The sequence below is a fragment of the Sebastes fasciatus genome, chromosome 5 (assembly GCF_043250625.1).
Source record: "Sebastes fasciatus isolate fSebFas1 chromosome 5, fSebFas1.pri, whole genome shotgun sequence".
Taxonomy (NCBI): Eukaryota; Metazoa; Chordata; class Actinopteri; order Perciformes; family Sebastidae; genus Sebastes; species Sebastes fasciatus.
The window spans coordinates 15232378-15249007 of record NC_133799.1 but is presented as its reverse complement, the minus strand read 5'-3'; the positions used below and the strand labels follow the sequence as shown (position 1 = coordinate 15249007).

The following is a 16630-nucleotide window of genomic DNA, read 5'->3' as shown; positions in this document are numbered from 1 at the left end:
AGCAGCAGCTCCTCTGCTGAAGCTAGCAGTGTTTCCTACGAGCGTCTCCTCCCTCTCTGAAGATACAACCCCCAAGCTACAAAGGGTTAACACGTGACTTCCGCTTAGACATGTCAAAATAAAAGACTTTGAATGAATATGTATATATAGTTCTATAATACACATATAGGCTGAGATGTCCCCATGTCATAGCATTTTAATCACTGTGAACCTTAAGACTTTCACCTCAAATCATATATTATTTAAATTTTATATTGTAATTGTCTTGGATTTCTGCAGATTAAATTGTTTAAAACATTATTCTCACCGTCTTAAATTAATGTTTGTAATGAATCCATGTTTTATATCATACTGTTTAAATGTTTTTTCTCCCCAAAACACATTATTTGTTTACTTTGGGGCTATTTGGGGTTTATTTTTTTCATAGGATTTCTTGAATATCAAAGCTAAAAGACAACTAAGGCCAACTATATATGTATATATATATACTGTATATATATATTTATTATAGAACTTTCATTTGTGGCTTAATATATGCACTTTCTTACAAAGTTTTTAACGCTGTTTTAAACAAGTAAAAACATTTGTTTGTTTCAAGAGTGACCCCGGCACCCAGGAGTTTGACATCAAAATCTGCTGTCTTTGAACCTTTTGAGTTTCTGGATGAAGAAGGTCTCCAGAACCTCGGCAAGCTGGTAGAAGGGCGAGTCGCTGGGGTTGTAGAAGCGGCAGTTGAAGTTCTATAATATATATATATATATATATATTATAGAACTTAATTTTTAACAATTTGAAGGGACGTCAAATTATAAATATAATTTTTTTAAAAATGACATTCTGTACATAGGCAACATGAAGACACCAAGCCAACATTTGTGGAAGAAAGCTGTGAGATTTAGTTGAAACTACAATGGAGTATTAGGGCCACATTGAGGGGGCAAAAGAAATCAGAGATTTCGAGAATAAAGTCATAATATTACGAGAAAAAAGTCTTAATTTAATGAGAATAAAGTCATATTATTTCAAGAAAAAAAAGTCGTAAAATCACGAGAATAAAATGATCACTTCATGAGAAAAAAGTCATAATTTAATGAGAATAAAGTCATGCTATTTCAAGAAAAAAGTTGTAATATTACGAGAATTAAGTAATAACTTAATGAAAAAAGTTGTAATATTATGAGAATATAGTCATAACTTAATGAGAAAAAAGTTGTGATATTATTTATTAAGTGAACCCTGATTTTTTATTTTTTTTATTGAATGTTATTAGATTATATTTACCTGGGCACAAAGATGCACATAGTGTTGCAGTTTATTTAAAGAAAATAGTGTCTAAAAGACAAACAATTTCAAGACTTACTGTATATTGAGTGTTTACAGCATCCAAAATAACAAAAGTGTACAATAATATTTCACAAGTCATACAATAGCTGCAGGAACATTTGTTACACTATTTTAAAACACAAGGATAGTCATAAAGCTTTTTTTTTTTTTTTTTTTAAATAGTATCCTACCATGCTCTTAATTCGTGATTTAATTTGGAGGACTGATTTATCCCACTTCCGGTATCATTCTAGCTGCAGCTGGTTAACTTGATGCAGCTCCCTCCTCAAGGTTCAGTGACTGGAGACATCTGCAGCTACAAAAAGTCTTCAGCTACAAGCGAAAGGGAACACACCTCCCTGGGCTATATATGGTCCAAATGAATAACGATGCCTTCAGGTGCTGCTAAAGGAGAATTACTAACATTGCACACATGCTTTTTTGAATGAAGAGGACACACATATACACACACACATGTGTCATGTGATCTGACAACAGCTGGTATTATGATTGAGTTAATGTAGTTGCTCCCTCTAGTGTTCAGCATTTCAACCTGCAGGTGTCTACCACACCTCCGCCACGCCTGTTTCCAACACATTTTCTGTACTGAACATCAATTATAATGAACTGGTGTAAGTGGTCCATTTACTGGCCCAGTCAATAACACCATAAGTAGACGCCCAGTGTCCATACTTAGTGTCCATACTTAACGCTGAATTGCTGAACTTGCTGTTTATTTTTCAGTGATGTATTATATATGAGGTCAACGTGGCCCTGACCTCCTTCATTAGTGATGCAGCGGACCGGTTGGGAGCAGAAACAGGATCGATGAATACAAGGCTTCGGCCAACACATTTCTCACACGTTAATAGAAACTCAAATTGGTTCAATTTAGGGCTGTCAAAGTTAACACGATAATAACGTGTGAACGCAAATTTGTTTTAATGTCACTAATTTCTTCAAAGCATTAATGCAACTTGGGATTTTTAGGTTGCAGCGGGCTCAGTTTTAAAGCTGGAGTGAAGATACTGGCATCATATGAAACTAGAAAAACCTAAGGAATCCATTGGTACCAACCATGTCATAATAGCTTGTCACGAAGGAGGTTATATAACTCTCCAAACTTACGCTAAATTGTGGCGAGGAAAAACTGGCATGGCCATTATCAAAGGGGTCCCCTTGACCTCTGACCTCAAGATATGTGAATGAAAATGGGTTCTATGGGTACCAACGAGTCTCACTTTATGCTACGTTATACACGTTTGCCCACTCTCATGCTGATAAGAGTATTAAATACTTGACAAATCTCCCTTTAAGGTACATTTTGAACAGATAAAAAATATGCGATTAATCGCGAATAAATATTGTAATCGATTGATAGCCCTAGTTCAATTATTTGCAAAATCTTTTGATCTAAAAAAAAGTTTGGTACCTTCATCATTGTGAAGGTAAATAAAGAGGCTTTCCAACGATGTAAAATACAATGCCAATTAGCATTGTAACAACAGAGAAATAATCCACCAAACACAAGTTGTTTTTTTTCCCAGTTTATATTGCTGTATCATTTAGAGAACAAGTAAGACCTTGGTGCATGCCAGCTGACATTTACTTGATTACCATTGCTAATTACGTCTAGTTGTGACATAATTGTTTCAGGTGTCAGTACATTTAATTTGACCGTATATGTCTAAAACTAAAAATTTGTGATTCGATCCCCAAGACTCTTTCAGGTTGCTCCATATTGCTGGTTTTAGTCTTCATCAATCCCCTTGAGCTGCTGCGTATTCAAAAGCTGAGCAACTAAAGTGATGGATTCCTGAAAGGATCTTGGATGGACACCAGACGTCACCGGGCTCTTTAAGTCAAGTCTGAATGGGTGCATGGCGGCTTTTATGAGACCCTCACCAGCCAAATTCAGTAGATGCCATCTGGCTCATTTCCCTAACATTGCTCAAGCACAGTGGCAGAGGTATGAGAGGTGATTTCCTTGATGCACAAAATAGTGACTTGGGAGGTGTTGGGTAGTTGGCCCGGGCTGCGCTGATGGATGTTCCTTCAAATCAGTCTTCTAGCCAAGATTGAGGAGCTCATCTCCGGCTATGATGCACTTAGAGACTGATTCAATCTACTTGCCCCCCGACCAACACACTCCCATGTATCTATTTAAAGAAGCAATTAATGTAAAAGAAAAAGACTTGCAAGTGCCAAGAACATCTGATTCTGGTCTCTCATAAACCAACAGGCTGATTGATAGCTTCCTCTCTTGGTTTGATTTGCCCGATGTCAGAGTGATGTAGGGTTACTGGCCTCGCCTACGTCACATCACCGTATTTCACTCAGACTTGACGTGGCCCATGTGAAGAGGTGGCCTATTGACGAAACCCACGACGACTAGCGATTGATTTAGTACGCAAGGGGCCGAGTGGCCCCTCCCCCCGGCCCCTGAGAGGATAAATATATTGACGGGATGGACTGAAGGCAGTGGATTGCTTGTCTTGCTTGAGGGAGTGGTCATAGTGCAGTGATAGTTTGGGACCTTACAATGAGTACTATGGATAGGGTTACAGTTGTCAACTACTGCTTGGGACTCCTGGGTATGTTACTACTGCAGGGAGTTCTACATGTGGAGGGACGGAGCATATTTAACCCTGGTAAGTGTGTAAAAATGGCATTGTTTTAGGTATATATATATATATCTGTACATAATGAAAATGTTGAGGATGTTGCATGCAACCGCACCCCTTAAATTAGTGCCATTTTTGGTTTAATGGTTCAGGTTAAGAAGAGATGATGCCTGACTATGGAATGAAATGGATGTGACATTTTTTCTGTTTATGTTTTGTGATATTCAGGGTGCTTAAAGTTGCATTTTTATTTGCTTTGTATGTGCAGAAAACCATGTTTTTAATCCAAAAGAAGACACAGATCCTCAGAGCAAGCTCCTAGCACTGTTGCTACACAAGAGCTTAGTTCCTGTGGAAAAGGGCGATCCTCTAGGTGAGAAATAACATAAAAGGATGAAGATAATATAAATAACACAAATGCATTTCCTTGCTTTGACAATGACTGGTTTTCCTATCTGCAGGTCTCGAGCTGGCCAATAAATTAGCTGAATTAGAGGAGGTAAGAATATCTACAGATTCACCTTGATGCAACTTTGGATAAAATGATGTCCCACAGTGTACTTATGTGGTGTTTGCATCTTGTTATTTTCTCAAAAAATGTGAATCGATTATAAGCAGACATGAGGCTCTGTTTGAAAACCTGTTCCACTACTTCCTTACAGAAGTCATTGAGTAGATAGTGTATGGATACTGAGGTGACGTCTACCTGACGTGGTGCGTTTAATCACTCTGATCTCTGCTCGTAGCTGCGGGCGCTGAGGGAGGACCTAGAGCTGGAGAGGGAGATCACAGCCAATTTGGCAGAAGGCAAATCCATAAATAGGAAGAGGGGTGAACGTGAGTTAAATTCAGTACTTCTGGACTGAAATGTAACTTACAAACTCATTAATATTTGTAGTTAATGAATAAATATTCTGCATGTTAAGATGCCTTTATCTCCTTTCAGCTTGCTTCTGGAAGTACTGCGTCTGACACGGATGCAGGAGGAGGAGGACCACTGTGAAATTTTGCTGCAAAGCCCAACATAGCCTTAAGACTCACAACACCAGTAGTATAATCACACTGTATTTATCCCAGCAATATAGAGTTGTACCATAATCAAAGTCATCAATAAACATTATTTCCACCGCACTGAGGTGGTCTCATGAGAGATCTAAGGACTGCGGCTGTACATATTTAATCTGTAAATAATCAGCTACTCACTGGAAATACTTGAGGGTCAGATATGACAAAATGTACTTGACTGCAAAAACATGTTATTATTATTTTCGTAGGGATTTCATTTGCTTACTGCTGTTGTTTATGTCTCTCTCTTGTGGCAGAATTGGGCACAAAATATTTTGTACTGCTGCCAACAAACATTACATCTGTCACTGCTTTTAGAAATGCACTGCTGTTAATTTTACAAAATAAATCTAATTATAATGTGAATCTGTACTTTTTTTTAATTTAAAAGAAAATCATTGAAGATAACTTGATCACTGAATGGATTCTTTTTAGAGGTTTGAAAAGGAGACAATTATTTGCATTACTTTCCCATCAAAAAAGGACAACATATTACAAAATAACATGTCAATACTCCCTCAAACCTTCTTTTATTCTTTATTTAGTTCAGATATCACGTCATAAACAGTGGAAATAAACGTCTAAGTGAAGGAATGTGGCACATGTTGCACGGTGGAGTTCATTTGAGTGGATCTTTCGGAGGAGGGGGGCGAAGCTGCGTCACAGGCTTTAGTCTGAATAATGGGAGAGCTGCTGTGAAAAGATGTGAATCACACAGAGGATGAATGATGAACAGAGGAGGTTTCAGGGAAACCAGACTGAATGTGACGCTCAGCTGCATTCACAGCAGCCTCAAAGAAAAGTGTTGACTTTGAACCAGTGAGTCAGAGATTATTAATGCACTTGCGACACAAAAATAGACACATGCACACGAACTAACAAGTGCTTTATGGTATAACCCATAAATAAATATCTACAGTAGAGGGATGGTAACACATTCTTCTGTGTAAGAAGGCAAAATAATTTGATCAGTAAGTGCTTCATGAATAAATGTGCACATTTTCCTATTTTTTATTTCAGATATTGAAATTAAAGAAACAAAGAACCAATTCTGGTACAGTAGAGCAGTCATTCCCAAAGACTGGGTCGGGACCCACAGGTGGGCCGCAGGATATTTTATTGGGGTCGCCAAATAAATTTGCAGAATTTCTTCCATAGTCTTTTATTTAACATCTATATTTGCAGTACACCTTTGTGCCACATGAGGGAGCCTGAATGTCCGTATTGTTCTGATAATTGTAACATTGAATCTAATATGAAAGGCTAGCTTACATTCTGTTTGTTTTACTGATAAGAGGAAAAAAACTACAGCGTAAATGCATTTGTTTGGTCTCATTTATAAAGTATTAAACATGTATATGTTTTCAATAACACATGCTTAAAACCTTGAAACTTCGAAATGGCTGGTTTACCTATTCAAGACAATATAAAGCGATGCTGAAATGACAGTAAAAATGGTCAGGAACGTTCATTTACGCACAAATTCGCTCTTGTCGTGATTTATAGATACAGTATTAGGCCTAGAAAAATAGTTTTGGAAACACTGCAATAGACGACTCTGTGGTGGTTCATTACATATAGGCATATATAGGCCTAAATAATTTATTTTCTGTTTTGTATTTTTCAATCATTCAGTGTAATTCATATATAACTCATTATTACTATAGTATTTGTTTTGACACTCTATCTGCTCCTGCATGACATGTTGCAAGATAATAGCCAGTAAGATTAATTGAAAAGGAAAATTAACTTTTTTTTTCAAATAGAGGATTATGTTTAATTGTATCCGGTTTTACTACCTCGGTTCAGCAGCTTACAGCAAGACACACTTTGTCCCCATCGCTGTCAGCTCTCGGAGGACTTTAAAGTGACAGAAAAGAAAAAAAATACTATGAGGAAAACTTAACAGTAACTTAAAAAACTAATAAGCAACCAATTGCAATTCACTCTGACTGAAAAATCTGTCCCAAGTTAACAATGCAGATTATTTTTGCATATTGCTGACATTATTTTGCCCCTAACTGCAAGGGGGTGTAAGATGACTCAACAATCATCCACAACATTTGGACAAACTCGGCTAAAATAGGATGCTTCTGTAAACCTGTTCATCATCACTGCCTGGTACTCAGTTTAACTGTGACGCTCAGTGGGAGAGGCCAATTAATCACAAACACTTTCGTTGTCTCCCTACACACACGCCACATGCTGAGAGGTGACACACTGAAGAAGTGCTTCTGTAGTTGTCAAAGTTGTCTGTCACACTACAAGCAACAGACACAAAACACCCTATAACTGCAACGATACAGAAATGAGTGTTATCTGTTTCAGTTCAGTCCATAAACTGGAGAACAGGCAGAGTCAGACCTGTCGAGATAAGTCCACAGGAACTGAGCCAGCATCCCCTGTGTCACTCATAGTAGTAAGCAATAGTATTTGCCAAAGGCTTAACCATTTCCGACACAGCCCAAGCCGAGAAATATTAAAAAAAACCTTAGCACATATAGGGAAAGTAGAACTGATGAAACCATGGGAAAGACAATTCAAAGATCTTCCTCGTGTGGCGCCAGCACTGGTGGACTCAGTGCTGGGGTGCCTCCGTGTTCGAAATAAACACAGCAAAAGTGCCCTCTTGGATGCCCCTATGATAGATAAAACATGATAAAGTGCCCTCTAGGGTGTCCTTCCAGCCCAGAAAAGGGTGGAAAAGGGTGCCCTTCCAGGGGAGAAAACGTGATAAAGTGCCCAATAGGGTGCTCTTCTACTGGGGAAAACGTGATAAAGTGCCCTAGGGTGCCCTTCCAGTAGAGAAAACATGAAAAAGTGCCCTCTATGGTGCTCTTCTAGTGGAGAAAAAGGTATAAAATGCCCTCTTGGATGCCCCCTATGGTAGATAAAACATGATAAAGTGCCCCTCCAGGGTGCCCGTAAATGGAGAAGAAGAGATGTAGTGCACTAACCGATGCCCTTAAATGGAGAAAACATGATGCAGTGCCATATATAGGCTGCCCTACATGCTAGAAAACCTTCTGTGGGCTGGTTGCCCTCACCGCATGCAGCTGGTGCCCTTTTTATATTTTTTTGCCCCTGCACCTCAAACAGCCTGAGTCTGTCACTGGACAGCAATTACAAATGTTATTTAATAAAAAGACACAAAAGATATACAAATAGAGTAATTGTAATCCTACAATAAGATTATAATGGGTCCAATATTAATGTAGAATTTACAATATTAAGCTTAAAGCAGCTTAATGAAATGAGTCATCGCATGTATCCAATATCGTCATATTTTTCTACGTCCACGGTAGGTGGGTTTAGGTCAATGGTTGGGCATCTTGAAGGATGTGTAGTGTGATGAATGACCATGTGGAGGACTTTTGGGCGGGCATTTTGGCGGAGCAGAGGGCGGGCACTTGATACAGCTCTTTAAGACAGCCCTAGAGAGAAGAGCAGCACAGATCACAGTGACAACGGACAATGATGGGTTCTCACTTCAGAGGTTGGTAGAATATTTGACTTGTTTTGTTTTTTACCCCCAAGTCAGGTTTGGTCTTTTTACTGTTATTAGAAGAGAAAAAAAAATATCTTAAATGTTTTTCTTTATCTTTTTAAAATTATTCTTTGAGAACTTTGTCAAGAATTGAATTCCAGATTTGGCATTAAAAACTGACCTAATAGAATTTGAGTTGAAGAAAAATGTTGGCATTTCGGATGAACAGTGAAAGATCATTACCTTGCTATTTGGGGTGATATTAATGAGAACTACTTAATTCATATCTTGTGTCAAAATGTGCTTTGCAGGTACCTTGTGGATGATACTCATCTTCTCCACACTGCCACACCTCACCTGCAGCATGTTCTGCCCCAGCAGCTGCACATGTGACGTTACTGGTGCTGTCCGGTGTTCTGGCGTCACCATCACAGATATACCAGAGCTACCTGAACACACATACAAGCTGGAGCTTACTACCACAAACATGAACGTCATAAACGAACAGAGCTTGGCAAACCAGGACCTCCTGTTGCGTTTCATGCTGACTTACAGCCAACTACACACTATCCATCCCAACGCCTTCAACTTTGCGCCACAGCTCAAATCAGTCAAGCTGTCGTCCAATGATCTCTCTACCCTCCCTGCTCGGGTTTTCAGTCCACTGACCGCTCTGGAGCAGCTGTATTTAGATGGCAACAGGCTGGAGACCATAGCTCCGGATATGTTTAAAGGACTTGTTGAGTTGCAGATACTGGACCTGAACCAGAACAAACTGAGTAGTCTAGCTTCAGATGTTTTCAACGGACTGACTAACCTCACCTTTCTGAACCTTGGCAGTAACTTCATAAAGAAGCTTCCACCAACCATCTTTCACACCTTGACTAATCTTTGCAAGCTCTTGCTCTATAGAAACAAGCTAGAGGGGCTAGAAGCTGGGATTTTTGATGAACTTGTCAACCTTGATGAGCTAAAAATACATTCAAACCAAATCAGGAGCCTTCCACCTCAGGTGTTCTGGTCACTGAGGAACCTGATTATCCTGACGCTGTCCTCCAACAAACTACAGACTATCCCAGAGAAGAGCTTCTACAACATGCCCAAACTGATCCAGCTAACCATTTACAACAACCCGCTATTATCTCTACCAGCCCAGCTAATGGGTCACATGCCTGACATGACGGTCTTTTATCTGTATTACACTAACCTCAACACTGTTCCTGGAAATTTGTTCGCCAACATGTCTGGACTCCAGACGCTTAACTTCCATTTAAATGCCAAGCTGAGGGAGTTGCCCTCAGACCTCTTCTGCTGCGTTCCCAAGCTTGAGAAGCTCTCATTGAGATCCAACGACCTCTATTATCTACATCCTCAGTTGTTCTCCGGACTAACCACGCTGGGCACGCTGATTCTCAATAACAACAAGCTGCAGAGCCTACCAAATAACATCTTTCAGGGCCTTGTAGGGGTTTCGTCCGTTGATTTGAGGAAAAATAGCCTCAAGACTCTTCCAGGAGATATTTTCTTGTCAAATACAGTTTTGAAAGCTCTTAATCTGAGTGGCAATCCCTGGGACTGTATTTGTAGTATCAGAGGTATTGCCAAATGGATAAGACATAATGAGCATGTGGTTGTTGACAGACAGAATGTGACGTGTGATAGTCCAGTGTACCAAATGCTCCGCACCGTTGGCTCCCTGCGTGATGAGGAGTTTGAGTTTTGCGACGCTACGAGAGTCACGCCAAGTTATTTTTCTACACATGAGCCAACGAAACCATTCAACACCATTTCAACCAGCGGACAAACATCAGCTGTAAGTTCAACAACCACACCGCCCACAACAACATCAACCACCACTCAAGGAGCCACCCAGCAAGTCATCATCTCAACAACCACACCGCCCACAACAACATCAACCACCACTCAAGGAGCCACCCAGCAAGTCATCATCTCAACAACCACACCGCCCACAACAACATCAACCACCACACAAGGAGCCACCCGGCAAGTCATCATCTCAACAACCACACCGCCCACAACAACATCAACCACCACTCAAGGAGCCACCCAGCAAGTCATCATCTCAACAACCACACCGCCCACAACAACATCAACCACCACACAAGGAGCCACCCAGCAAGTCATCATCTCAACAACCACACCGCCCACAACAACATCAACCACCACACAAGGAGCCACCCAGCAAGTCATCATCTCAACCACCACTCCAACTACAAAACCATCTTCCTTTCGTACCACGATCCTACCAACAACTCCCGAAACTCCCACCAACATCCTGCCTAACGAAGAGTTTCTCTTCGCCAATGAGACTCTCTCGTCTTATCACAAGTCACCTACTTTCTACGACACACTGGTGGTTGAACAGGGGCCCGAGTTTGTTCACCACAACCTTCACAAGGGCCGGGTGTACGTGTGGTTTCTTCCCTCGGATGCGGCCTTGACCGGGCTCCTTATGTTTTGCCACATCCTTCTCGTGACCGCAGGCTTGTTCCTCATTCTTGCTGCCATGTTTTGCATGTATCGCCTCAACAAGATTGTGGATGAGCTGAAAGCTGAGTGAGCACTTCCTCCAGCGTAACAGAACATGTTATCAGGCCCGCCTGGTGTACAACAGACCAAGATAACGGTCCTCTCCCAGAGGTTGCAGTTCATAAAAGATCCCTCTTGGGTGCAGCTTTTCTAGATGTTGTGTTAAGTTGTATCTTCAAGTGTTACTTTAACACTTCTGAGCATTTTGCATTTACTTATTTGCACTGTGGTTATATATTGTATGTCTTAATGCAAATATTTCTTATTATTTTTATTATTTACTTATGTTTCTCTACATATACTCTGTTATATAGCATTATGAACATAATTTTCATGGTACATACTCCTTTATTTCTATTTTCTTACATTTCTCTATGTTTATATAAAAGCAATTGGAATATGGGATTTAAAATATTGTGACCAAGTTTAATAAGAAGTTATTTTAGGATAGCAAAGAATTACAGTACGATAATACAGTATTGAATATTATATAATGCAGTATATAAGCTTCAAAAACTGGTGTAAAGATTATATTTTTCATCTTGTTTGTTCATAATTTTACATAATTTATGTAGAGCTTTAAGGATTGGTCAATTAATCAATAAGTCAATCAAAGAATATTAATAATAACTATTTTGAGAATTTTTCAATCAGCTTATCAAATGTGAAGATTTGCTGCCTTTCTTTGTCTTATAGGATAGTAAATCAAATAGCTTTAGGTTTTGGACTGTTGGTCGGACAAATCAAGCAATTTGAAGACGTCACTTTGGGCTTTTGGAGGTTGTCATGAGTGTGTTTCGCTACTTTTTTATATTTCATAGATTAATCAGTAATGAAAACAATGGTTAGTTGCCTTAGATTTAAGTTTTAAGATAAACATAAAATAAAACTCTTTCTGTCATCCTTGCTTTGCTATCTCCTTGTCTTAAGGTTGCATGCAAAATGTGATACATACTCATGTGAACAGTATCAGTATTTCTAAGTTTTCCACATTTTATTTTATTTTATTTGTATCGGTTTTTCTTATGTAGAGTGCAATGTTAAGCTTCATAATGCAACCTTAAGCCAAAGTAGTCAGAAGTGATCACAAGTGATTTGTTTCCCTCTAGTGGTGAAAGCTCCAAACTGCATGAAGAGACATCACAACTTAAAAACATTGAAGTGCTGCTTCTGTAAACATCCCTCTTATCTGAGTTTCTTTTTGAGAAATGTGAATTCCCAAAATGAATCATCTTGGATAGTGGGAAGTATAACATCATCGTTTCTGTAACATCGCTCAAAACAGGAAGCTCTGATTCAGTGATCTTTCAGATTTCACAAGGTCGTGGAGCAGAATAACTGTTGAGATGACTCTTTTGGAAAACAGTGCCCCTGTAATTTCACAAGCCTCCATTATGAAACAGAACCACAACAATGTGTGCACAGTACGATGACATTTTTTGAGTGGTCAAAGAACAGTGTGTCCAAGTATTACATATAAATACTATCCTATTTACAACATAACATAACACAACACAACACAACATAACATAATATAACATAACATATCATAACAAAACACAACATAACACAACACAACATAACATAATATAACATAACATAACATATAACACAACACAACATAACATAACACAATACAACACAACACAACACAACACAACATAACATAACATAACATAACATAACATAACATAACATAACATAACATAACACAACATAACACAACATAACATAACATAATATAACAAAACATATAACATAACACAACATAACATAACATAACACAACATAATATAACAAAACATATAACATAACACAACATAACATAACAACACAACACAAAACAACACAACATAACATAACATAACACAACATATCATAACATAACATAACATAACACAACATAACACAACATAACATAACATAACATAACATAACATAACATAACATATAACATAACACAACATAACATAACACAACATAACATATAACATAACATAACACAACATAACATAACATAACATAACACAACATAACACAACATAACATAACATAACACAACATAACATAACATAACATAACATAACATAACATAACATAACATGACATAACATAACATATCATAACATAACACAACACAACATAACACAACATAACATAACACAATACAACACAACACAACACAACACAACATAACATAACATAACATAACATAACATAACATAACACAACATAACACAACATAACATAACATAATATAACAAAACATATAACATAACACAACATAACATAACATAACACAACATAATATAACAAAACATATAACATAACACAACATAACATAACAACACAACACAAAACAACACAACATAACATAACATAACACAACATATCATAACATAACATAACATAACACAACATAACACAACATAACATAACATAACATAACATAACATAACATAACATAACATATAACATAACACAACATAACATAACACAACATAACATATAACATAACATAACACAACATAACATAACATAACATAACACAACATAACACAACATAACATAACATAACATAACATAACATAACATAACATAACATAACATAACATAACACAACATAACATATAACATAACATAACACAACATAACATAACATAACATAACATAACACAACATAACACAACATAACATAACATAACATAACATAACATAACATAACATAACATGACATAACATAACATATCATAACATAACACAACACAACATAACACAACATAACATAACACAACATATAACATAACACAACATAACATAACACAACATAACATATAACATAACATAACACAACATAACATAACATAACATAACACAACATAACACAACATAACATAACATAACATAACATAACATAACATAACATAACATAACATGACATAACATAACATATCATAACATAACACAACACAACATAACACAACATAACATAACACAACATAACATAACACAACACAACACAACATAACAACATAACATAACATAACATAACATAACATAACATAACATAACATAACATAACATAACATAACATGACATAACATGACATAACATAACATATCATAACATAACACAACACAACATAACACAACATAACATAACACAACATAACACAACATAACACAACATAACATAACATAACATAACATGACATAACATGACATAATAGTATAAGCCTAGAAAAGGCCTGAAAAAACATAATTTCTATTTAATTTAATTTAATTTTAATTTAATCCTAAAGTTTTCATACAAATGTTTTTAATGATAATAATAACATTATTCATTGGAGGCAAAGCTTTCAAAGCTGTTTCAAACCTACACAAAATGACAGCGGATGCCACAAATTCCACGAGAAGTGATTGGACTTTAAAACAAACAGCAAACAAAAGGGGATGAATTGGTGAACAGCATCCAAGTTCATTGCTATGGCAACGGGTGATTAGGCCTTTCCAGTACGCTGAGCTCACACAACAGTGGGCATACACACACACACACACACCCACAGAGAGTGAGAGAGAGAGTGAGCATGGTGTGAGGAAATCATACTGATGGGGTCACGGGAATATTTGACCACAGTGCAAAACAGGGGAGTTTTTTTAATCCAGCCTTTATTTGTCTGCGAGGAATTTATTTTAACGTGGTATTCGGAGGGATTTTCCACAGCACATTTGTAACTCCGCTCTTAGCAGACTCTTAGCTGTAGAGTAGAGTGATAATCCTCTTATGTCCAATAATTAACTGTTATGTTGAACTAAATATAATTCTAGCCAAACATTTTGCCCGAGAGAGCTACAACAACATTAATGTAATGTGTTTCTCTTTGGTCTCCAACTGGTTCTCATGTAACTGGAGCTGTTTTGTCATAAAACAGAGTTCTAAGTTTAGTCATGCCCGATTTAAAGGGACTATTTGTAACTTTCAGAAATGCTTGTTAACAGCGACACCTGTGGCCGTGAAATCAACGAAAGTCAGCGTCGGGCTCGCGCTTGCTCGCTCTCAATAGACATGAACGAGCATTGCTCAAAAGAGTGAGGCGACACACGTCAGCTAAAACCACAATATCACTCTATATTTCACCTGCTTGGCAGTAATGTTAGCTGACCAGACGAAGGTCTCTCCATGAACATGATTTAGATCTGATCCTAGTGTTGGCTTTTCCTGCCTAAGTGCAGGCTGATGCAGCGGCGCTCTCCAGAGTGTCTCCCTGCTCTCTCCGCCCGCAGCCGGAGAGAGCAGAGGAGACACCGGCACCCGGTCGGTAACGAGAAGACAACGTAACTCTCTGCAGAGCTCCGTCACTTCACAAGACACGGAAAACCTCTGTTGGTCTGGAGGAGCTGCAGCAGTTATTTCTGCACAAACGTCCACTGTACATTCACTAGATATTCTCAGAGCTAAACTAACTCTTGTGCAGTGTGTAGTGAGCGCGCGTTCACGTCTAGAGGTGGAGCGAGCTGAGCTGTCTGAGTGAAGGAGAGCAGGCAGAGGAGGAGGGTACAGCGGCTACACGCGAACGCGCATATGCGAGCGCGCATGTGTGACGACCCGCTACATTTATGCGCGTACAAAGTTACAAATAGTCCCTTTAAGTCAAGTATACTACATTATTACAACTTTCTTCATCTGACCTTTTGACCTCACTCAGATGAGGACAAGGAACATGAACTTGTGTAAGACTGCAAGGCGTTCTCTGGTTTCACCAACCAGGAAATACAACAAGGTCTTCTGACGCAAATCACAGGAAGGCTTTCTCACATAAATCATGAATCATAAGTAGCTGAAATGACTTTACAACGTCCGAACTGAGAGCATGTTGAATGACACACTCATAACAAAACAGCAACTCTTAAAGGGATAGTTTGGGTGTTTTGAAGTGTGGTAGTATAGGGTACTTATCCATAGTCAGTGTATTACCTACAGTAGATGACGGTCGGCACGCCCCCAGCTTTGAGAAGGAGACAGGAGTTACCGCACGGGAGCAAAGCAATGTACTGCTGTGGACTGGGATGGCAGCAAAACATATTTTAGCTCCTAAAAGAAAGGCCCACCAGAAAAAATTAATATCAGTTTAAGTATATGTTATATCTAGAATATTTTCACCAGTTTACCTTGCCGTCAGACAGCCCTTTCCGACGAGGAATTGAAGCCGTTATATCCATCTATGCTCCGGCCAAAGCCACCAGACTCCATGGAAAAAAACCTGTAATTTTACCTCGCAGAACATTGGAGTTGCTGATCTACCGCTGCTTCGATTGGTTAGTTTGTTTGGCTATTGTGTAACTTTGGTGAATCAGAACTAACCAAAGTCACACAATAACCAACCAAAAACACGAACCGATCAAAGCAGCGGTAGATCAGCAACGCCCGTGTTCTGCAAGGTAAAATTACTGTTTTTTTCAATGGAGTCTGGTGGCTTTGGCGAGAGCAGAGATAACGGCTTCAATTCCCCGTCCGACACATAGACTGTATAGCTGTCTGACAGCAACATAAACTGGTGAAAATATTGTAAATATAGCATACA

General features: G+C 38.4%; 2 protein-coding genes across 2 annotated transcripts; both read left to right on the top strand.

The window, feature by feature from the left end:
• Window positions 1–3135: 3135 nt before the first annotated feature.
• On the top strand, window positions 3136–5980 carry uts2d (urotensin 2 domain containing). The gene is made up of 5 exons (XM_074636987.1): window positions 3136–3974; window positions 4216–4320; window positions 4409–4446; window positions 4694–4784; window positions 4894–5980. The coding sequence occupies exons 1-5, from the start codon at window positions 3866–3868 to the stop codon at window positions 4917–4919; spliced, it is 369 nt and encodes a 122-aa protein (XP_074493088.1). The 5' UTR covers window positions 3136–3865; the 3' UTR covers window positions 4920–5980.
• A 2128-nt stretch (window positions 5981–8108) lies between these two features.
• LOC141767684 (uncharacterized) lies at window positions 8109–11208 on the top strand. The gene is made up of 2 exons (XM_074635227.1): window positions 8109–8508; window positions 8811–11208. The coding sequence occupies exons 1-2, from the start codon at window positions 8487–8489 to the stop codon at window positions 11078–11080; spliced, it is 2292 nt and encodes a 763-aa protein (XP_074491328.1). The 5' UTR covers window positions 8109–8486; the 3' UTR covers window positions 11081–11208.
• Window positions 11209–16630: the final 5422 nt, after the last annotated feature.